Below are 25,000 nucleotides of genomic sequence, written 5' to 3' on the forward strand. Positions count from 1 at the left end.
TGCAGGGAGGGGAGTGCCCTGCTTTTATTTGCCTGGGTACAACGCTCAGGAGCTCTGCTCTTGCTTTGCAGAAGCAGGCCCTGCATATTTATACTTGAGATTTTAATAAATTAATGCTGAGGGGAAGAAAGCACCAAGAATATGTCTGTCTTTATTTTCTTTAAATACCGAAAGTGGAACGCAGGGTCATGGATTTTTAGGAAGAGAGTAGGTTTAAGGTAAAGAAAAGTCACGTTAGCTGAGTGTTGCAATGCCAGAGGATAAATTGTGCAACCGACAGCTGAAGGAGAATAAAAATGTACATGAAAAATTGCAGCGTGTACTCCAGTGACCTGCACAAAGTGAGAAGCAGTGCAGAGCCCTTCGTGAGCGCTTAATAATTTTTGGGAAGCAAGTAGACACTGTAACTTCTCTTTACCACTAAAGAAAATGACAATGAGGAAGGAAGCTCAGCAGAAATCTTGAACATTACCACTATTATGCAAAAAAAAAATTAAAAAAAAGGCCAAAAAAAAAAATAAAACAACCCACCAAGCTGCTGTTTTCCCCTTGCTGACTGGGTAGACATGCCCTGGGATGGAAAACTTCTGATGCTTGTGACTCCTTTACTACCAGAAATCACATGAGATGATCAAGGAAGAAAAATCACAGCGACTGCATTTATATTTAACGCCGAACTTCTCAGAAATCCTGTATACCTCCATTAAAATTTCTGGTAGGCTGCAATAAAAATATCAGATGTGAGACTGGCCCGCCAGATCAATTATCATAATTGACAACATTTTATTAATACATATTGAACTCCTAAACGTTTTGGACGCAAGATACCCCCGTGAAAATGATCCTTAGAGAGGCAGAAAGCCAGATCTGGGAAAAGGATCAAGGCTGGCTTGTCTGCTGTACAGTTTAAACAAATATTTTTCATCTGGTCTGCATATCCTATGCTTTTGTACAAATTTAGCATCTGTTTGTACCTGCATATTTTAACTTAAGAGCTTTCATTAATTTTTTTTTTTAAGCTTCAAAGCCATAAACATGTATATTTATACCCCAGTATTGTAGGCTGGTTGTAAAGCTCTGAATTAAGTCATTCTGTGCTTTAGTTTTGATTAGAATGATACAATTAGAACCTGTTATTCTACCAACTAATTACTTGTAGAATGTGACATCTGAAGAATACTACAAGATTACAAATTTAGGAATGAACTGGGAATGTGCTCTGTTTATATTATTCCCCTATCTTCAGTCAAATCATTGTCATGGAAATGGATTAATACTGGGCCAGTTTCTGTCCTCATCAAAATCTTTCGCGCAAAAAAATGAATAATAAGGATTTTAATGCTTCCTGTATCAATAAGATTTTAATAGCAGGCTTTGATCCTCTTGCCAGTCCATCACTTGATTGGCCGAGCAGCATCCATCTTCCTGTATCAATCATCATTGACTTGAATTCGCTTCTGGGAAATTCTGAGTTAAGGGTTTTTTTTGGTTTTTTCTTTTTTTTTCTTCTTTTTTATTTTGGTTGTAGTTCAACCATTTCTGGATGCTTTTTGGCTGTGTTTTTTTTTTTTTTCTTACAAGCGCAGTTAAGCAAAAGATTAAAGCAGGTTTTCCACTTCAATCTCAAATATTAAGTTCTTTTCACTTAACCATAAAAACAAGAGAGATTGTATGTTTGTGCATGCCCTCAAAGTGTGGCATCTAGGAATTGAAAAGGCGAGAAGGAAAAGCTGTGTATATTTATTTTTTTGGCCTGTGAAAACCCTTTGGAAGGTTAAATCTTAACCAGGCTGGATGTGTGAATACCTGTTGCACATGACCTAACAAGTTAGCAGCAAGAAACCAAGTTTGACAGGCACTCTGAGGGTAGGCTGAAACATCTATGAAAATCAGCCTTCTCCCCAGTGATGGAGCTGCATCCAGCCTCTTCAAAATGCTATTTTAACTTGCTCCAAACCACCCCCCCCCCCCCCAGTTTCATGGAAAGTAAACCTATCCATGATAAATACAGAGTAAATAATTCTATGTGTATCACGCTCATTCGCATGTGAATTAACCCAATTTATGGCCATAAAGGCAGACAGTGCACAGAGAGTGCACAGAAGACGCAAACAGATCCTACGGGCAGGGAAGAACTGCCCACAGTTGAGAATTTGTCACATTTTGCACCACTTGTTATTAATGCACGCTTCAAATGAGGTTAAAATGACGATGACAGCTCAGAAGATCTCTGAGATGATAGATAGCAATAGAGATACAAGAACTTCTTGTGCCTTCCTTTTGTATTTGCAGTTTCTTCCAGGTACAGACCTCACAGAGCCTGTTAACTGATTATTTCTTTTAAATATGGGACAGAAGGGGAAATAGTAAAGCAAAAAATTCCCTTTTTATCACCCAACTGCTTATTACATTTGATATTGGGAAAAGCCCTTCACTTTACTCCGAACAAATAGTTCTGTTTTCCACCGCTGGCTGTCATGTTTAAAGTAAATAAGTTCCCGTCCATCCAGAGCTGCTGAACTCATTCAGTGGTCAGAACAAAGCCATTGTATAGAGGTGCACAACAGCCCTTTTCTCTCCTTCCCTTAGCAGGATCTTCCCCTCTTACCGCAGTGTGCTCCCTAGCTTTGTAAGCAATTCAATAACCTGCCAGTGCTAAAAGTGTGTGTGCTTATTCCACAGAAGAAATGAAAGAAGATTATGACACTATGGGGCCTGAAGCCACAATTCAGACCACTGGAAACAATGGTACAGGTAAGGTCTTGCGTGGTACTTGCGTGGCTTTCCCCCTGTATCATCACATAGAATTAGCTGTGCGGGGAGAGAAGTGGTGACAAACTGATTTATTTCTTGGTTTTGGTTTAACGACTGGGAAATGTTTATATAATTTTCCTGGGTTTTAATTCCTCTCTTTCCCCCCACCCCTGAAAATCTGATCACAACAGTGCAGCGACAAGCTCTTTCAGTGAGAGTCCTCGCTGCCCTTCCTGTGCTCTTGCAACGTTTCGGCCCCTAACTCCTTTTAACTGCATCCTTGTAAGCTAATAGTTTTCAGCAGCATGAGGAGATGTTTTCCCAGTGAGGGCGAATATAGTGTGGTTTAAAGTAACTGGACCAAGATACAGGAGTCTTTTAATGAGAGAGACAGTACAAAGAGCCTGATAATGAGGATGGGGTGCACCCTTCTTGGCAACCCCAGATTCGCGTGGTGCACAGAGTAAGCTACTTCAGAGACTGGAAACATCTTTTCAGCAAGACACACACACACATAAACCCCTTACATAGATACACAGACACACACACTTTAAATGCATATTTATGAGATTATTATGTTTCTGGCTAATCTTCTCCCCCCCCCCCTCCACTTTCCACATCTCTTTCTTTCCCCTCTTCTTAGAAATCAATACATTTTGTGGAACAAGAAAAGGGACAGAGATATTTAGCAGGCATCATCTCTGAGCCATCTCTCTCTCTCTTTTTTTTTTTTTTTTTTTCCTGTAGCAGAGCAAAACAGCAAAGGTTTCTGTTACTATTTTCTAATCCAAACGAATTCAGGGGTTTACCATGTTCTTTCCAAAGGCCACAAGGCCCTACTCCATCCCCAGCACAGCCTAACACCATACACAACCTGATGCTTCTTTTGCTTTTTGTCACAATTGGAGATGTTGCCTCGATTTACAGGGTTAAAAGTAAGAATTTTCTAGTGTAAGTACATTTTTTATGCATTCCATTGTGAGATGTGGTTCATAGGTAATACCCTCTACAAATATTACTGTAAAAGGTGGTACCTAAGTCTTGCAAGGTTTTTATTACTCACACTTTCCTAATGTTGGTAACACCCACATAAAACCCCAATGCTCTTATTAAGTAACACAAGAAATTTACTTTATAATTCTTGAGGGGGAAAATGATAGGAAAATAAAGCCATGTCACTGCTTTTTTCATCCATTAGATTTATTATGCATGAAAGGAGGGTGGCACCGAGGCACAGTTTATCATTACATATATACTTAACGATGTTGCCGTACAGAACTGGATGCATATGTATTTTAAAAGCTTTTTTATTTCCAGGGGATGTTAATAAAGTGACAAATTGTGCTTAGTGCTTGGAGAAACAGGACTTTAAAAGATGTCTGATTCAGAAATAAGACTTGATGGTTATCTGAATTACCATTACCAGAGCCTTTGAGGTCCCCTATCAGTCCGTGTGACTTCCTTTGCACATATTTTCTTTACCATAACAGGCCTTTACTCTTTCATACTTGCAATGTGGTCTGCTCGAGGGGGAAGACTTCATGCCCTCTAAGCCCCTTCCCTTCCAGTATCTGATGGTTTCTTCTGCCTGCTCGGCTTCAGCCTCACGGCATCTGTCTGGAGGCAGGGTGCCATTGAGCCCCCTTCGGTGCAAACTCATGGTTCAGAGAGTGCTTTGCATTTAGGTGGCCTGTATTTAAAATGCAAGCACTGGTCTTGATGTTGCACCTGGCAATTCTTTCCCCAGTTGTCCTGTGCAAAAGGCCCAGGCTCCTCTTCACCCCAGCTGCTCTTAGCTGCAATGGGTGGCTTGTCCAAACAACCACTGTGAGTTGTCTAATACTCTGCTGGCACCTAATTCAAATCTTCTGTAGCTGAGGTGTCCAGAGTCACCTCCTTCAGTGGAGGCTGATGCCTGGGTAGGGTGGGTAGAACATGTTTCTGTAACAGCCACAACCTCCTGAGTCACTCAAGAGCAGTGTCAGATTGTTTAGTCATATTAAATCATCTGATAGACTAAATGCCTTTGCCAGCCTTTTCACCTTGAGTGGAAGATTCTAGGTGACAGGAGCTGCAGCATTCTTCATGCAGGTTAAAAACTCCCCTGGCTTGCCTCCTGAGGTGCCCCAACCATTATTTGAGGAGGAAAGGAAAGAGGTCAGTCCTTGAGCCATCTGAGATCCTTCCTACCTAGTCTGGGAAATGCTCCAAGTTGTTTTCTTCAGCCTCACTACAGGCTTTGGTAGGTAGTAGCAGGAATAATACTGATGTTCAGTAAAACAGTTAAAATGAGGCTGAGACTCGACCCAACGAAAGAAGTTGGATTATCTACTCCCATCTTCAGCAAAAGCCATACCACAGCCACCTTCTGGCCTTTGGGAAAGCCATTTAGGTCTTCCTACAGATTAACCTGACCCCTTCCAGGTTGGCCAAGGAGGGGTGTCTCTTTTAATACATACTTCTCTCTCCCTCTTGACACCAGATCTTGTAGTGGTCTGGGACCTGAGCTGAGCTCAGAGATAGGAGATAGAGTTTCAGACTCATTTTTAATGGGTCTGAAATGAGTTTTTAACTCATTCACATACATCCAAATGCAAAGTTGCTGTAGGTGCATGCAACAAGTGTGTATTTTTAGCATCAAATTCATTGCAGAATGTCATCAGTATAAAGAAAATGAAGAGACACCCCCCCCAATTATAAATTATTCTGCTATTGTCAGAATGGCCACTTCCTAGCAGTACTTAAAAAAGCAATCTGCTTATCCATACATTAATCAGCTGCATTTTTATAATGAACCACAGAGGCTTTATTGTGGAAAAACAGAAGTTACCATTAGAGTGAAAATTTTAGTCTTCGCTCCTGCTAAATTAATTTGTAAATATTTATGTGGATTTCTGAAATGGTTACTCAATAGAATCACGTTTTACAAAAGGGATTTTTAGAATCTGAATGAAGAAATGCCACTGGTTGATTTTAATGTACCTGTTATGGTCATTACACCTGGGATGGTTGCAGAAAATAGATTAACAAACTCCCTGTAAAGAAACAGGAAAAAAAAATATCCCAGTTTCGATTGTTAACATCTGACAAGCTTCAAGTAAAGATCTCTTAATAAAATTAAAAGAAAGGGAAAAAAAAGCCCCACCTTTGGGGGAAGGAAAACAGAAGTAAAACTTGGCAGGTTGGAGGACAGGCCGTTTTCAGGCTGTAATCTGTGTGTACCAATGGGGGCCTCTCACTTCCTGGCTAATGAAGGCTGTGGTTTTATTAGCTTTGTTTGTGATTAAGGGTAGCTATCACCACCTTGCAGGACGAGTTCCCACACAAAATAACTGGTCTCCCAAGCTCCTCCAACCTCTCTCTCACTTTATCTTGAAGGGACCTAAATGTCTCCAAAGATAGCTTTCCTTAATGCATTTTATTTTTACGTGAAACAGCCACATCAGCTTTTGGAGCTGAAAATATTTCTGCTCTCCAGGCTCCAATAATTAATTAAAAAAAACCCCTGACTTATTTGGTGAGGTCACCCACTGTAGATGTCGCTGAAATTCTTGTATCTCAGGAGGGGATGTGCAGAGTGTGTGCAGTGTCAGCTCACAAGGAATCCAGGAACACGACTTTTTGCATGGAAAACAAATTAGGGCAGAGGGATGAGGGGGGATTGGTGAGGAGGGGAAGGGGAAAGCATGCCTTCCCCCCCAGAAATTGAGAGGAAAAACTTAAAGGTTATCAGGTGGGTCTTTTTGTTGTACTGGGTGAGCTTCCAGCCACATCTGAATTATCAGAAACCAGATACACGTGGTCACCTTTTGCTATTTATGTTAATCTGCAGCGTCGCAGTGCTGGTTGTATTGTTTCAGTTAAGGATCTGTCAGCTTTACCACTAAATCCCCTTGTTTTTAGGGGTTTATAATGTAGACATAAACATTTGCTTTAGCTCTCGGATTGCATGCACAGACATAGAAGCTAAATAATCCAGAGAATTAGGAAGCCAAGGCTGGTAATATCATAGCAGTCCTCCGCAGCCTGTTGGATCAGCTTCCTGATAGACTTGGGGACCAGGAAGAAGAATCTCATTTGGGTCTGTGTTTGGGACAAACTCCTAATATCAACTCAAGGCTTGCTTAGGAGCTTCAATCCCCATCCTATGAATGCAATTGCAAGCTCCAAAAGTGCCCAGCCTGCCTGGAGGAGAAGGTGGAGACATGAAGCCATCCCTTGGAGCCATCCCACCCTTTCCCTTTCTTGCTCCCATGACTTGTCTCTGGACATAAGCCCTTTCTCCCTGCTTCGTGGGTGGCATTTAGTGGGTCACAGCCTGAATCTGGTAAAAAATAAACTTAATTTTCTTGGACCTATTGCTAAGCCAAGAGAAGGAGCAGAGATGGGGGAGCTTTAAGTCAGAGGGTGGATGATCTTACCACAGTTAAAAGATCTAGGCAGAGTGAGGGAATCAAAAGTCAGGTTTCCAATGTAAAAAGCAATGTCTCAGCTTTTTTTCTGATTAAAAAAACCAAAGTAAACATCTCCATAGTCTGATGCTCCTGTGCATAAGGTGTACTTCAGCCACCGCCATTTTGTTCTGTTTCTCTCTCAGCAACAAAATGGAGGTAAGGCACTAGGCCTCGTTCTCCACAGCCACACTCCCCTCCTCCAGAAGTTGGGGTTTCTTGGGGGGGGTTGGGGGGGGGAAGGAGATATTGTTTCTCATGCCACTAATAACAGTTGATAAGAGGAGATACAGAAGGGCCAAGGGAGGAGCTCTGTGGTGTTGCAGCGATTCCCTACAAAACGGTTGCGATGGGAACAGAAGTTTCCTTCTGAAACCCAGCGTCCCGTGCCCTGTGCCATTTGGTCACTGTCACTGAAATGCTGCAGAACGGTTGAGAAAGCTGCTCAGCTCATAGGAAAAATAGGGCATATTTGTCTCAGCCAGAGGATTTGATTTTTATCGGCTGAAGGGATGAGGTTTGTTTGCATAGCTGAATATCTACTTTTATCGAGGATGGCGAGACCAGTGCTTCAAATCAGGCATTTTCAGGTTTCCAGTTGTGCCCCAGCCAGAGGCCACGTCCCGTTTTGACTGTCAACATCGCCTCATGTTTTTGTAGGAAACCGAAGCAAAGTGTTTACCTGTTTCTAAACACCAAGGAGTTGGTTAGTCTCTCATTTCCAGTGGTTATAAACCAGTATAACCCTCTAGGGCCACAACCCCTTAGATTTCCATGAGTTTACTCCATAGTGCTCCTTGGTGCAAGAGGAAGCAGAATTGTGCCCTTTAGTATTTTACTTTTACATGAACTGTAGGATAGTTTATGACATTGTCTCATTTTCTTGTTTCACTTAAGGAGAAATACATTAAAAATGTAATCAATCATAAGCTGTTCTTTTCATTTACGGTCAGTTAAAAACAACTATCTTTAATTCCCTGATGCCAACTGTTTCTTCCAAGAAGTTTCAATAAAAATTAAAAAAAAAAAGAAAGAAAATGATAATTTTTCCCCCTAGTATAATGATATAAATATTTGTCTATAATGTCACAGAATTTTAAAGTTTTTTTTCTGTATGTGATGTTCATACACAGAGCAGAAAAAGCATATTTTTAGTAACAGGATGTTTTGTGGTTGAGCATATATTAAGTTTCATGGACATTGCATGGACAATAAAAAATTGGGTTTACATTTAAGGAAAAGAAGGAAAACTCTTGTACAGACTGTAAAAGTGTTTTTAGACTCAGTATCCCTGTTATGGTCTAAAACATGTGGTTCTATTTGGAGAAATCTGTGAAGCAATAGTTTTTCTTTTTAAAACAACCTATTCTCTCACTGTAAGTTAGTTTTTCAGGGAGAAAATAAAAAGAAAAAAAAAGAAAGAAAAATGGAAAGGGTTGTGAGCAATTTTTTTCTGGCACCCACTATGGAAGAGCAGCCCAAGGCAGGACCTCTCATGGAGGAGAAGCAGTTGTGGTCTTTACCACCTTGACTACAGCTTCCAGTGCAAGGACTGTCTCAAGATCTGGGGGAGCTGTGCTCAGTCCTGTAGGTCGAGCTGTGTTCATGCCAAAAGCCATGGGTCCCCCAGGAGCCCCCTGAAGGTTCAGGTTCCATAGATGAAGGATTACCTGCATTACCCAAGCCTCATAAACTTCTCCTGCTGCCCCGTAGAGCCCGTGTTCCTGTTAATTTAACAGCCCGCCCTTACTTCCATCCACGCTGGTGGAAAGCCCGCATTAATTTTATTAGGAGCTGGAGCAAGACCGATGAGAACAAGGGTCCAGCTGCAGCCTTGTAGCTCCAGCATGAACACTAGCTCAGCTTGTAACGCTAACTGTCCCGAGCTCTCGTGGAGGGATGCGCTCAAACCCCCCCCCTTTTCTTTTTCCCTTCTCTTGTTTTAGTGAAGAACGCAAATTGCACGTCGGACTTTGAGGAATATTTTGCCAAAAGGAAACTGGAGGAAGGAGACGGGCATGCAGTCAGCATAGCAGAGTACCTGCAGCGCAGCGACACAGCCATTATTTACCCCGAAGCCCCTGAGGAACTGTCTCGCCTTGGCACTCCAGAGGCCAATGGGCAAGAAGAAAATGGTGAGGCTGTAATTCATTTTTAGCCAGTATCCTGACCTCGTGCAGCTGTTGCAATTATAAATGCACTACATGCCTGGGTGTTTACCTTAAAAATTGAAGAACAGCTGCAGCGGCATGGAATTTCATGAGCAAAGATTGGGGCTGTAATTTCAGTGTATTGTGATTTTTTTAGTCAGCAAATTTGTATTATTTGGCGGGTGAATCGAAGAGCTGAATTTAAACGGGAGGAAGGCTGCTATGCTGGTTGGGAGTTTGGGAAGTTTTAGCCTCTCAAAAGGCAGGGTAGCCAACCCATCGCTCTCCGATGCCTTGATAAATAATTGGAACAGCGTCCATAGGAAGGTTTTGGTCAATGGCATAAGAGCTGGGGCTGGCATGCAAATTCCCAATTGATGGGGTAAAGGTATTTCTTAGTTTTCCAGCCAGCGAGGTCTGCGGTAGGAGCGATGCCCGTAATGAATTTCCTATCAGGGTCTGGAGAGGGTCCTGCGAGTCTGCCCTGGGTGTGCGCGGGTGCCGGTGCCTCCCGCCACCGGTTGGAAGCACTGTCCCTCCCTCCCGGGCAGCAGATTGCAGCGATTCTTCTCATACCATCCCGGGCAATCAGCCCATGAGCTGCCATTGATTTGCTGACCTTTTGGCCTGCCTCTTTCCCCCCTCCCCTTCATCCCGGGGTCCAGACCTGCCACCTGGAACTCCAGATGCCTTCGCCCAACTGCTGACCTGCCCCTACTGCGACCGGGGCTACAAGCGCCTGACGTCCCTCAAGGAGCACATCAAGTACCGCCACGAGAAGAACGAGGAGAACTTCTCGTGCCCTCTCTGTAACTACACGTTTGCCTACCGCACCCAGCTCGAGCGGCATATGGTGACACACAAGCCAGGGACAGATCAGGTGGGGGGCTGGTTTTAAGTGATTTCTTTCTGTAATAACCCCTTAGAGAAACGATATTGCTTTGATTGGCAATCATTATTAATTTTTCATGGCATTTTGAAGATGCAGATCTTTTAATGGTAATAGCTTTAATTGAGGTCTAAATGATTTTTTGATGGTCTCTTCTAATATGATTTAATAGTCTTATGTTCACGATCGAATGAGTGTGTTAATTTCTAATTTAGAAATTTTATTTGCACTTTAACTTGACTTTAGTTTCGTTTTTATGTTCCTCAAAAAGTGAATGAAACTGTAGCATTTTAATTATACATTATTAAACATCTCAGCAATTTTAATTCCATTTTTCACCTAGTTTTACTTTGCAGTGTTGCAAATAGGAGCTCCAAGACATACTAAAAGATCCGCTAATATTTTTTCATTACTTTTTGAGTAACCTTTTCAATCACGTGAAATTACGCGTATTTGGGATAATCGTTTGTTAAACATAATTACACACTTTCAGAATAACTCTTCCTACACTGCACACAGGCTATCATTTGTGATTGTGCCACTAACACATGCGGGCACCGGGACTGCGGCATCGCTATCATTTGTATAGCCCGGCAGCGTATCTGCAATAAATCAAAGCAGTTTTTTCCTCGATGTGATGCGTGTAACATTAGACCAGGGCTGCATTTAAGGAAATGCTGCGTATCTCAAACAGGTGACTGAGCTTCCCTAGGGCTCCTGAACAGGCTGGCAATAGACCTTGCACCACAAAACTCTTTACATACCAGCAGAAAAAAAAAAAACCAAACCCAACAACCCACTCTTGTCCTCAATGGAGAATTACTTCTGAAAACCTGCCTTATGGAGGGCTCTAATGGAAACTCAAATGGCAGGGTTAAAACTTAAATAAATAGATGTGTGTGTTGTGTTAAATTATAAAGGCTTTATGGCATATGAATTTTTCTTAAAATCCTGAAAATCACAATCCGCCGTTATTTCTCTTGGTAGGTTTTTCTCAGCATAAGGTAAATTCAGTTAGGCAAACACACATCTCCTGATCACACAGTTTTTGCAATTAGCATTTTTAAGAGAACGGTATCATTTTCCTTCACCCTAAATCAATATAAATGATTCCGGAGCGGTTTCTCCTATTCTTTTCCTAGAGCAATACATTTTCACACGTGTATTTTCCCTTAACCTGATCTGCTGTAAGGTTTTCTCTTTTGCTTAGTATCATTAAAAAAAAAACCAACCTCTGGGGGGGGAAAAAAACCCAACCCACAACCCGCCTAGATATTTATCCAACGTAACCGCCTGAAATTTCACATGCGAGAGCGCGCTGGTGCTGGCGCATTATGAATGGTAGCTTTGGTGTTGAAAAGTCCCCTCATTTGCTCATGGCATTTACAATTAGTAAATTAAAATGATTGTATCATATTAACAGTGGCACAACTAAAGTTTATAGTAGTCCTCGGAGGGCGATGGGGGGAGACAAAACAGCTGTTGCTGTTTGTTTATGCAACTCAGCAACATATGAGCGCGGGTCCCTCAATGGCGCGCGGCGGGCTGGGCTCTGCTTGATCTTTGAAGGTTGCTGCTGTTTGAACAAACCTCCCTGTGTCCCATGTAACACCATCTGTCTCGCCAGGAATGTGGGAAGAGGCAGCACACCCTCGCAGTTGTCATACCGTTTCGGCGCTGCCTTTTTTTTTTTCCCTTCTTCTCCCCCCCCCCCCTTCTTTTTATTTTCCCCTTCACCCCCTCCCTGTTCTTGCAATAAGCTTTTGTGTTGTGGCTGCCTGCAAAAGGCTGACCTCCTACCTTGAGCATCCAGCGCGCTCGGCTGCATAATTATTAATATTTTTATTATTATTTTTTTTAATTATTCTTTTTTTTTCCTGGTCTCTAAATTCAAAGCCATGGGGCTTTTCTTGCTTGTTGCAAAAAGGTCATCTGCCTTTGATTTTTATCTTTATGCCACTTTCTAACTTTCAACTTCCCCTCGCCCCTTAGAAGAGCACCGGGAGGAAAACATGGCACAAAAGGTAGCTCGAGTCTTCCCTGCTGCTCTGTGATTTTAAAAAACATTTCCAGCAGCAGCTCACGCCAAAGACGCAGCCTCTTCTGCTTGATAATGAATTAAATCTTACACGAAATGCCACTAACGACAGTGTTTCCTTCTCTCCTACACCCGCAGTAAACAGAATTTTTAAACAAGCGGAGTCCCACATGTTCAGAATCTGCTAGGAATATTAAGAGCCACAAATCTTCTTCTAAAACAGTTTCTCTCGTCGTCAGATACCTTAAAGCAACACATTTCTGATGAGAGACTTAGGAAATAATTCTAAAGCAAATATCGAATGCTCATGTGAAAGTACTTTCTCATTTGTTTCGGTTTACTGCCAACATTTTGATTTTTATTGCAACACTGATGAGACAAATAAATGTACATGCAGACCTTTTGGTCCGCTTGATAAATTCAGAGCCACATTAATTTTGTTTTTGTTTTTTAAGCTAGAAATTCATGGTTTCTCTTGCATAAAATTCAAGTTGGTGTCTTTTTTTTTTTTTTATTTCTCTTTAATTTTTTTTTTCTTTTTTCCTTCCCCCTCCCAGCACCAAATGCTGACCCAAGGAGCAGGCAATCGCAAGTTCAAATGCACTGAGTGTGGCAAGGCCTTCAAATATAAACACCATCTGAAGGAACACCTGCGAATTCACAGTGGTGAGTAGCGGAGGTGCTGGTGTGCTCATTTGCATTTTGTTTAATTAGCTGAGTTTTAAAGACTGCTTAAAATTTACACAGTTCTGCTTCTGGCTTCTTGGAGCTACTAAGGTATTTCATAAGTGATATCTGAGTCATTCTCATTTATCATGCTGTTAATACCACGGTCTCGCTGCAAGATTTGGAAATAGTAAAGCTTCCTGCAAATAATATAGATTGTTTGCTCCGCAGTTCGAGTTCAGGAGTGCTTGTTCATCTCTATGCAGTTGAGACCCAAAGAGTCTGTTATGTTTTCTGTAGCAAAAAAAGTCCCCCCCCCCTCCCTGAGTGAAATACAGCTCGTATTCTTAGATAACGAGTAAGCGCCCAGCGTCTCGTATTGAATGACTCGTGCATTTTGGCTCTCCCACTTGACGCAGCATCCAACACACAAAATGCCACTGGGCTCTGTCCAGGCACAAACATCCCCTGATGCTGATGTGGAGGTGCTCAGGACTCAGTTTCCCACGCTGTGCTCATTTCCAGTGAAAATTCCCTTTTTTTTTAAGGAAAAAAAAAAAGAAAGAAACTAATCACATTTGAACAGCCTGGAATTGATTTGACTCCCTTTGCCACAGGATGCCACCTGTGACTTGCAATGGTCACATTGGAGTTAGTCTCACATCTTGGTGGCTGTTGCTGGCTGGAGACTGTGGGTCCAAACTGACCTCGAGAAAGAGGAGAATAAATCAAGGGTGGCATGTGGCCATATTCATAGAATTAGTATTTTCCTCACTGCTGTTCAGTGGCTACACAGAATCTCGGTTGGGTGTAGCAAATGCTATCACTTGCAATTGTAGCAGCAACAATGATAATTAATGTTTGGTTTTAATTATCATTTTAGGTGAAAAACCATACGAGTGTCCAAACTGCAAGAAACGTTTCTCCCATTCTGGCTCCTACAGTTCGCACATCAGCAGCAAGAAGTGTATTGGCTTAATCTCTGTAAATGGCAGAATGAGAAACAATATCAAGACGGGTTCTTCTCCTAATTCTGTATCTTCCTCTCCTACTAATTCAGCCATTACACAGCTGAGAAACAAGCTGGAGAATGGCAAACCACTTAGTATGTCTGAGCAAACAGGCCTACTGAAAATTAAAACAGAACCACTAGATTTCAATGAATACAAGGTTCTTATGGCCTCACATGGGTTTAGTGCAACTAGTCCTTTTATGAATGGTGGACTTGGAGCAACCAGCCCCTTAGGAGTTCACGCTTCTGCTCAAAGTCCAATGCAGCACTTAGGTGTAGGGATGGAAGCACCATTGCTTGGGTTTCCTGCGGTAGGCAGTAATTTAAGTGAGGTGCAGAAGGTCCTACAGATTGTGGACAACACGGTGTCCAGGCAGAAAATGGACTGCAAGGCTGAAGAGATCTCCAAGTTGAAGGCTTACCATATGAAGGATTCATGCTCTCAAGCCGAGGAACAAGGAGTTACCTCCCCCAATATTCCCCCCGTGGGTCTTCCAGTAGTAAGTCATAATGGTGCCACTAAAAGTATTATTGACTATACATTAGAGAAAGTCAATGAAGCCAAAGCTTGCCTCCAGAGCTTAACCACAGACTCGAGGAGGCAGCTCAATAACATTAAAAAAGAGAAGCTGCGAACCCTAATAGACCTGGTAACTGAAGACAAGATGATAGAGAACCATAACGTATCCACTCCATTTTCATGCCAGTTCTGTAAAGAAAGCTTTCCTGGTCCCATTCCGTTGCATCAGCATGAGCGTTACCTGTGTAAAATGAACGAAGAAATCAAGGCAGTCCTTCAGCCTCATGAGAACATGGTTCCCAACAAACCTGGAGTGTTTGATAAGCAAACCCTCTTGCTGTCATCAGTACTTTCTGAGAAAGGAATGACTAGCCCCATCAACCCATACAAGGACCACATGTCTGTACTTAAAGCATATTATGCTATGAATATGGAACCCAACTCTGATGAACTACTGAAAATTTCCATTGCTGTTGGCCTTCCTCAGGAATTTGTGAAGGAATGGTTTGAGCAAAGAAAAGTCTACCAGTATTCAAGTTCCAGGTCACCATCACTGGAAAGGGCCAGTGCCAAGGTGGCGCTGGCTGCCACCAACAACACTCCCACTAAAGACTCTTTGTCAGCCAGATCTCCAATAAAGCCTGTGGACTCTATAACTTCACCATCTATAGCTGAACTCCATAACAGTGTTACTAATTGTGATACTCCTCTCAGGCTAACAAAACCTCCTCATTTTACCAATATTAAACCAGTTGATAAATTGGACCACTCTAGGAGCAATACTCCTTCTCCTTTAAATCTTTCTTCCACATCTTCTAAAAACTCCCACAGTAGTTCTTACACTCCAAACAGTTTCTCTTCTGAGGAGCTTCAGGCTGAGCCTTTGGACTTGTCTTTACCAAAACAAATGAAGGAACCCAAAAGTATTATAGCCACAAAGAACAAAGCAAAATCTAATAGTGTAAATTTAGAACACAACAGTGTTTCTTCATCATCTGAAAACTCAGATGAGCCGCTGAACTTGACTTTTATCAAGAAGGAGTTTTCTAATTCAAATAATCTGGATAAAAGCACTAACCCAGTATTTGGTATGAACCCATTTAGTGCCAAACCTTTATACACAACACTTCCACCACAGAGCGCATTTCCCCCAGCCACTTTTATGCCACCAGTCCAGACCAGTATTCCTGGGCTGCGACCATACCCAGGACTAGATCAGATGAGCTTCCTACCACATATGGCCTATACCTACCCAACTGGAGCAGCTACTTTTGCCGATATGCAGCAAAGGAGAAAGTACCAGCGGAAACAAGGATTTCAGGTAAATTGTCACAGCCGCTTGCCTTGTGAAAGGATAGAATTTGGTATTTTGTGATACGTCCTCTTATGAAAGAAAAAACCCAAAGCTATATTCAAACTAGCAGAATTTATTTTTTCTGAACTTGCAAAAATGCAGTGGAGTAGGAAAACAAACTTTAATTATCTTAGGACTACCTCTGCTTGGATTCAGAAGCAGCATTGGTACCTTTGAATAGGTGTAACATAACATTTATGGGTTTATTCTGTTAAGAGCTCAGTAATTTATCTTAATAATAATGATAGCAATAATGATGTCAATGAAAAATCCCATCCTGCAAGAAAAAAAAGTAGAAACTTTGCAGAGAAACTGATCTCTTCAGGGTATAGCTACATGTCGCTTTGGGGAAAAGGAGCAGAGGGAGACCTCTTGGGATCACCCCTGCACTAGGATGCAAACCTGTATTCCTCTAAACAGAGCTCCACATGGCTCCTCATAGCAAGTCTATCCCATTGAAAGCCCTCAAAGCTTCCATTTCCATGTTTTTGGGGGGGATTGTTCACCCACCATGCACAGGAAAGGGGTTCTCTCTTCTCATGGAACTCTGGGGGATGAGAAACATTGACACATTCCTTCACCATGGCCTCTTCCTTCAACCCTTCCCAGACTACCGGTCCTCTAATCCTGCCAGTCATCTGGAACAGCTTGGAAAAAACCCAGAGATTAAAAAAAATTATTTAGAGAGGTAGCAGCTAGGACCCTTAATCGCAGACAAAGTCTTTCCCTGTCCATGTAATCTGGGTCTAATCTGGGTCAGCACTTCTTCGTGCCTGGGTGCAACCTTTAATCCTTTCCTCAGGTCATTCCAGAGTGTAAAGGATTTCTCACCACTTGTGTGCCTACAGCAAAGAGCTGCCCCCTGGAAGTCATGTACTTTTATGGCTTTTTGCTGGGTGTATTCAGATAGAATGTACAGAGTTTAGCTCAACGAGATTAACTGATTATAGATTAATAATTATTTTACTTTTTTTTTTACATTTGTGGGTGTTCCCCTATGTCCTATTATGGTCTGTTAGTAATTTTACTGACTAGTAAATGTTTTATAGTTTCAAATGTGAAAATCAGGTAGGGTTTTACGTTACGGGCTCTAATCCCTCTTTGCACAATAGGAGCGTAAATAGCACTGCACCTCCATAACAGCTGTTCCACTATTCCAATTTACAGTACATCTGCCCTCTTTGTAAATGTATTTAAGCCTATTTAATCTTCTCTAATATTAATTAGTGCAAACCTAGTCTAAGAAAACCAAACTGTGTGATAGCAAATGGAAATGTATGTTATCATGCAAGTTTGCACTCTCTTTGGATCAAGACAAAATAAATATCAAGAAACTTAATAATTTACTGATCCACATTCATTATTGCTTAATGCTGAAGGCTGTTTTAACATAGATAGAACATTGATAAAAAGTGTTATTAATATTCCCTATTTCAAATTACAAAATTAAATATAAAAATATAGCTTGAGGCCTTTAGTCGGGAGACATACATTTAAATGGATTGCATAATAATAACATTTGTACCTAAATATAAAATTCAATTAAAACCTTTCTACGGATACAGAGTATATCCAAGTTTCAGTGGTGTTGAAAGGAATGAGCTGTTGCTTACATTCCCTCCTGTAAAATCTAACATACCTTTTGCTGTCCATGAAGAGCCTCCCCTTTGCATTTTTCCCTCCTTGAAAGCATTTAGTGCTGATATGATAAATGCCATTCGCTTGTGTAAATCGCATTATTGCAGAGCGATCCAACCAGAAAGTTGGTTGAAGGTAGAGAAGAAGGAGGCTCCTCATTATTTCCACTGTTCCCATCAGCCATTCCCATCATTATCAACAAGTTCCTAAGCTCAGAGGGACTACCATCCATCCTCAGCAGACATTATTTTAACTTTTCTGGGGTGGTTGGTTCTTCTGTGGGAAGCAGCGGTGGTGGAAGCGCGTGTTGCTGACGGGTGGTTCCCTCGCAGGGAGAATTGCTTGATGGAACCCCAGACTACATGTCCGGCCTCGACGACATGACGGACTCCGACTCCTGTCTGTCCCGAAAGAAGATCAAGAAGACAGAAAGTGGCATGTACGCGTGTGACTTATGTGACAAGACATTCCAGAAGAGCAGTTCCCTGCTGCGACACAAATACGAGCACACAGGTAGGGCGGCCGCACGTGCTGAGGGGAGGGTCGAGGTCCAGCCTACGCTCTTCACGGTGTTTCATGAGTACACTTGCACAACCAATGGCATAGCAGGTGCTGAGGTTTGCAACAGGGAAGAAACAATATCTTTTGCTCAGCTGAACTTCTTTTCTATTCTACTCTTTTAATGGTTGTTGCCTGGGAAAGGCCTGCAGGATGTGGTGGGGTGAATCTCAGCAGGTGGGAGGTGAGCTCGCATCATGTTGAGTGCAGTAGCAGTTGGGGCACTCAGCACCTTGCAGGATGAGCCCTCTTCAAATAAGGCAGGCACTAGTGCTCAGGAAGGACTGCAGCTTAGTCGGCACAAAGTCTGGCACGGGAAGGTAGAGTGACAGTGTATTTCTTGTTTCTTAGACACTATCTGACTCCACACTGTTTAATCCAATAGAAAAACTTCCACTGACGTTAGCAGTGCGAGAGCTGGCTCTGGTTGAGCTATCTGAAAGTAAACAGCTCATGGGGGTTGCTCTCACCGTGATTTCTCACACCAGCAGTGCAGGAAGGTTGCATTTCGCTTTTTCACTTCTCAGTTAATGCCTGGGGACGGTTTCCTTCTTTCCCGAGCAGGAACTGATTTTTGTCTAGTTCAAGGGAGCTTGCCAAAGCTCACCACAGATTGTCAGCTTGAAAAATATTTTGGTTTGAGAAAGACCCTCCATCACACCTATGCTGGCCAGGGTTCCCCTTGCAGGCACTGTGCTCCTTTCCCCACTTTCAGCTGGGACAGGCATGAGCCTGGAGCTGGACTGCTCTCTGAGGGGGATGAGGCTGAGCATGTTTCATTTAGGGGAAAGCAGGACCAGAGCTCCCCAAATAATAGAGATATCAAGTTATGTTAGACAAAGGGAACGTGAATTATCACGTGAATTATCGTGCAGCAGGACATAAACCAAACTCCAACTTCCTAGAGTTTGAAAAAGCTTACTCAGGAGGAAACTTTCTTAAACTTTGAAAGCTGAGTCCTGCTTCAGGAAATGAAGCAAGTCACATCATCCTTCAGTCTCACCATGTGACGGTAAAAAGCTCTCTATTAATACATCTTCCAGGCTGCACATAACCATTTGGCATTTCACATATGAAAAATTTACAGTTCAGGACTGCACTGTACCTTTAAAACAAATTCTTTACTTTGTTATTTTTCCTTCTTATAATTTTCTTCCAGATTTTAAGATAATCCCACACAGGAAAATAAAAAGGGAAGTTAAAATGCAAGTGGGATTAGGAAAGAAAATGAAAAGCAACGTTTTGGACTAGATCAGCTAGTTCATTGGTAGAATGTGCTCTCTGCTACATTATTCAGATCAAATTGTTTATTCAGTAGAAGAAGCTTTGAAGGCTTTACGTCCCTGCACCTTTCCTCTCCTGAATGATTTTATTACAGCCATCTGCAAACATTATGGTTTACTACACTACTACCGTAAAGCTCTTATGTTAGAACTGGCCTTCATATATATCAGGATCTGGACATATGGTTGAATCCCATAAAGTTGGTAGTCCATAAGGTCGACAGACATATGGTTGAAAGGCTGAAAATTTGACAAGCTGAAATGTGTGCAATCACCTTGATTTGCAAAATAAACTGCGTTTGTAAAAGCAAAAATATGTTCTGGTCCTTAAGTAGCACGGCAACCTACTGCCTCAAAAAATACCACACAGCTGTGGTGGAAGGACTCTTCTCCTTTGCCTCTGTCCCTTTCAGCTTCCCAACTCCACGTCTGTCAATTTTATGGGACTCAGCCTTATGATCCAGAACATGTCTACGGTGTCGTATTTAATACGCTAGAACTACAGCACATCCTCAAGCTCGAGCATGGCATTTAGAGACAGGAAGGATGGTCTTGTGGCAAAGGCACAGGCGCTGAGGGCTGAGAGCGCCGTGCTCTTTTCTGCCTTGCCACAGACTTCCTCTGCGAATTTTAGCGAACTGCTTCATCTTTCTCTCACCTTCGCCCATCTTTGAAATAGAGGGAAACGCTACCAGCCCGCCTCTCCAGGGTGTTGTACATCTTAATTGGGGCAATGAGACTCGCTATATAAAGTGTGAAGCGTTATTAAGGACGCGTTTGCTTGTACGGAGCCTCCACGCATCACGCTAACGTTAGGTAGAGGTGGTTGGGAGCTCTGAAGACCTTGGCTGGGCTAGCCTCCATAACTCATTCACAGCCTTCAGCACTGGGGCTTTGGCTAATGGCTTAGCATGTGTCTGAAGTGAATTTCAAATTAATTTGATAGTTTTGGAAAAAAAGCTTGTAATTGCATTAATAACACAGGTGAGAAACTGCAGTCCACGTGCAGTGGAAGGATCCGAATTGAAAGCAACACCATCTTCTTCTGCATTTGGGGGTCACTGTAAGAGTAGGCCCAGATTTTTCAATAACTTTTTGAAGCCTGAGAAAGAGGAAAAAGCTTCTTTTCTGAGTGTGCTGCTGTTTTCTGACCAGCTGATCACAATCCGTTGTTACTTCATTAAAAACATATTTTAGGAGGAATTGGAACACTTCCTGTCTTTCCTGGAGAAGCACAAATAGTGGATGTTGTTTATATTGATACCCTTTTTCCGCTGTAAAAAAAAAAATCGACGTGCTTTTTAGGTCTTTTTCTCTGATATTTGAGCAATCAGAGTTTCATTCGTCATCACTTCTCATGGTTCACACACCTATTGCAAGCTATGCTAGAAAGAGGGTTAAAAGAGTCAGACAGAGGAGACGTTCCTGCTTTGCAGCCCTTAAAGATTTACCCCAGAGAAATTATTTGGAGCCAAAAAACCAACACTGACAGCTAAAACTACATGAGCTGCATAATCATGTGCAACACCAAGTGTTGGACAGGACAAAACAGGAATGTTGTAGGTATTGCAGCAGAGCTGAGTTTCCCTGCCAGGTCAAGAAGAAGAAGAATGGGATTTGGCAGGTTCTCTGTGTCAGCGCAAGAACTTTTGGTAGGACCATGGGGCTGCGGATCAAGGAGCTCTATGATTACCCACTGCCAACAGCTTGAGCACAGGAGAAACAGGGGCCCAAATGTCACAATCCATATTTTTCATTTTATGCAGTCTTAGTGGTATTCTGCAATAGCTTCCATCTTCAAGTGGAGAAGGAAAATTTATTGCATTCCTGCAATGAGGGAATTGCATTGGTTCTGGCAGGTCTGAAATTTAGTGTGGAGGTCGCTGCTTGTTGCAGGACCAAATTCTGCCAAGTTAATTTTGGGATGCAATTTAATTTTCAGAGAACTTGCGTGTCCTTCTTAGAATCTGAGCTCCACAATATCCTACTTCTTTAAAAACCCAGGGTTGCAGCCCTGTAATTAGGGTGCAGAGCGTGGCAGGTAGCACAGGCATTCAATGCTGACATTATCTTCCTGTGAAGTCTCATGAACTCATCCTAATTTTGGTCTAGGCCAAAATTAGCTGAGCAGATACTGCACACACCTAATCTCAGATTTCCCCAAGCTGCTTAGCACAAGGTTGGAGACACTTTCCTTACCACGGGTGAAGAAGAGGGTTGCAAAGCATCGGTGCCATTTGTTGAACAAATAAAAATACCTTTGCATTGCAGATAAGGAGGGAAAACAGTAGTGGGGAAATGAGCAGGAAAGAAACAGAATGGAGCAACTAGAAATAAAAAACCACCCTGGCTCCTGGGTAGCGATCCAGCCCCTCCTTGGTCATCATCCACTCACTGGGCTAATTCAGAAGTAAGGTGAAGGTTAGCGTTTGTTCTGCCATCGTCACGCCCAGGTCTGCTGCACACCAGCTTTAGCGTAGCTTCACAAGGGAACTTGCAGCGTGGCTGCTCTGCAACAAAAGCTGGAAACAGTTTTTCAGAATCCTACCTAGAAATTTAAAATCCTTTCATTGTTGTTCTATATTACATCATATTCTATTTTATTACTTGTGTGGGCTGTCGAGGGCCTCATAGCTGTGCTAGTGCTTTCGTCCTTTCCTTTTCCACTGTATATTTTATTAAGACCTCTTTTTTATTTTTGTAGCTTTCATGCTGATGCAAGCACTAGTTTTATTTCCAGATTGATTCTGTAAACTAAATATTGTTCTTGAGCCTGGTAGCAAATCAGCTCTCTCTGGCTAGTATTTTGAATTCCCAGCTCAGGAGTTTTCTTTATTTAGAGCTTGATTCATAAAAAATTTACATGCTATTTAAAGGTTATATTTTTTTTTCTTGCTTTACTCTGATACAAGTTTAGAATTCCCCATTTTACACTCAAATAAAGAAAAAAAAAAGAGAGAAAGGAGGATATATTCTCTGCTTGTGAAATTTGTTCTGGAGACAAGGTCTCCTATTCAAAACGGAACAGGTGCAGCTTGGGCAATTATATATAAATTGCATTTATCTTGCACCTTTGACCGCTTTGCTGTGCTCTGGCCGCTAATCCATCTCTGTTGGGACTACATCTAACATCCAAACCCCTAAGCAGCTTCAAAAGAACTGCCTTTAAAAAATAAAAACAAACTGTGACAAAAAATGTTTCCCTCTTTCCTCCAAAGAGGAGGGGGGGGGTGGTTCTGTTTGGCCCCCCTCCCATAGAAAACAAAGACCCACTTCCCTTAGGCAAAGGGTGGGCAATACTTCGTCTGGGACCAGTGGCAGCTTATGATCTGATGTCTTATGACTTTTATACCACTGCAAATGGGAAACACAGAGCTTTTCAGTCTTTTAGCCCTAGAAGATTCAGAGATACTTACTGTTTGAGATTTTTTTCTGTTGTTTGGTGGGGTTTTTTTGTTGTTTTGTTTTTGTTTTTGTTTTTTTAAACAGAAATGCAATTTTAGAGACTTTGAAAACAGATTAGTTATAATTTCCCCTCTGTAAATTGAGCACAGGCCCCTGTGGGAACCTCTTTTTGCAGATGGTGGAATAAAAAACCAGCCCAAACATTTCCTTTAGACATTTGAGAGCAATTTGTCATTTAGTTTCACTGCAAAACGCGGCATCTGCATCAGGCATCCACACGAAGTGCTTCATGAGCCCTCCTTTGAGCTGCCTTGGGTACTTCTCTCCTCCCTCCATCCCCCATGGATGGCACAGGTTATCTCAGATGAGACTGGGTGAAACTTGTAGGGTGGGATGTTCAAATCTGCCTCCTTCCCACCCATCCATCACGACACTGCACGACAAAGCTTTTACTGCACATCAGCTCAAGAGCTGACAGAGCAGCCAAGACTGCCTACAACTGGAGGTTACTCCCCATCCACCTACGATTGGAGGCTTCCCCCCTCATTCCTAGTGTGAAATACCTTACTTCAGCTTTACTCTATGGCTTACTAATGCATTGTAGGGATTAGGCACTTCTTTTAAATGGCTGAAATACCAGGTTTTGCACACAGGGGGAAAAAAACCCCTCATTCTTCTGCAAATGTTCAGAAACCTGATACATTTTAAAACATATTTCAATTAGTGTTGTAACAGCTGTGTGCTGCACACTGCTAAGGTATGTTGTGTGGTGTCTGAACAAAGACCTTTGCTCAAGCTGTGGTGTTCCATCAGATCAAAACTGAATCTTTCACATGGATACAGAAGACTAAATAGGTGTAGTATGGCCTCTTCAGTAATAACACAAATTAATATAAAAATATGAAGTATTTTAATCATCTTGCTTCTAAATTACTTTATAAAATATGGGTGATTCCCTGCTAGGCTGCTTCTCTGCTGGCTGGGGGGGCAGGGCCTAGGTAGAGCAAGTAGGAGAAGCAGCGTTGAACCAACACCATGTGGAAGGGATGAGCAAAGCAGGTGAAGACATAGGGATGAGCACATCACCTAGTCTTGTGAAAGTGAGAAGCAGTGGATGAGGTTGAATCATTGAATGGCATGGGTTGGAAGGGACCCCAAGGATCATAGCGCTCCAACCCCCCTGCCACAGGCAGGGCCACCAACCTCCAGGCCTGGATCTAGACAAGGTTGCCCAGGGCCTCATCCAACCTGGCCTTGAACACCTCCAGGGATGGAGCATCCACCACTTCTCTGGGCAGCCTGTTCCAGCAGAGAGAAGCAGTGAGGTGGTTGAATTCTGTTTGAGGAGTGGAAAAGTGTTGGGCAACTGGATGGAGCAGAGCTTGAAGAGGAAGGAAATGTGGGGTGAGAAGGGTGTAGTGGGCTTCAAATGAGGCACACACCAAAAAACATCAGGAAATTTGAAGTAATGGAGAAGGAGTGGCGTTGTGGAGAAGTGGAACAAGGCAAAGGTTGGGCTTGCTGATGTTAGGGAAAAGTCAGAGGGTGGGACTGGAATAGCATGGGCACAACTTCAGTGAGGAGAAGGACACCAAAAAAAGTGCTGAGGAAAAGCAGAAGACCTACGAGGAACAAAAGAGGAACAAAATTCTCAACTGTGGTGATACCAGCAAAGGGAGGGTAGAGCCTTGCTTTGAACTGGCTCCGTAGGACAGCTGGGACGAGGCAGGGACACAGACAAGTGGGCTGGGCCTTTGGTGGCCTTGGGAAAGTTCCCACCTCATCCATGTGGTTTTCCTTCTGTCAGCGCTGGGGTTTGAGGAGTGCTTAGGTCGAGAGTGCTCTGAGATTTCAATCTAATTTGAGTGAGTGACTTGATCGTGCTACCATCTCACAAACTAAGACTGTGGGATTTCCCTATCATGACACAACTTGTTCTCTCAGCTCTGAATTTGGTCTGGAGATCCAAAGCATGCATGCAGCTCAGAGCTTTCTTCAAGCTTGACTTTTAACCAACAGGTTAACTTTGTAGAAATGCATATGTAGGGAACAGATCATAAAAATACTGCTAGAATTCAATCCATCAAGCTTGAATTTGCAATTTTACTATAAAGGGAAATAAAGAATAAATAAAAAAAAGAATCCCTGTATGTGTATAAGCTTGGGAAACTCTCACACAAAGAAATGTAGTCGGAGTCCCAATTTCCAGGCATCCACTAATCCCCCCCTCACTTGGGTTGTTCTCTCTGTGGCTCCTCCTGCATTTTCCTGCCTGTCAGGTC

General features: G+C 42.4%; 1 protein-coding gene across 4 annotated transcripts in view; it reads left to right on the forward strand.

Moving 5' to 3' along the window:
- The window catches only part of ZEB2 (zinc finger E-box binding homeobox 2), a 118,003-nt gene that overhangs the window by 89,078 nt on the left and 3,925 nt on the right, over positions 1-25,000 (forward strand). For all 4 annotated transcript variants that reach the window (XM_084265642.1, XM_084265640.1, XM_084265639.1 and 1 more), the window contains 6 exons: positions 2,683-2,754; positions 9,152-9,340; positions 10,021-10,235; positions 12,840-12,948; positions 13,832-15,801; positions 17,805-17,985. In XM_084265642.1, the coding sequence (XP_084121768.1) occupies positions 2,683-2,754; positions 9,152-9,340; positions 10,021-10,235; positions 12,840-12,948; positions 13,832-15,801; positions 17,805-17,985 (2,736 nt within the window). The remainder of the gene's footprint in view (positions 1-2,682; positions 2,755-9,151; positions 9,341-10,020; positions 10,236-12,839; positions 12,949-13,831; positions 15,802-17,804; positions 17,986-25,000) is intronic.

The sequence above is a fragment of the Gallinula chloropus genome (genome assembly GCF_964237585.1).
Source record: "Gallinula chloropus genome assembly, chromosome: 5".
Taxonomy (NCBI): domain Eukaryota; kingdom Metazoa; phylum Chordata; class Aves; order Gruiformes; family Rallidae; genus Gallinula; species Gallinula chloropus.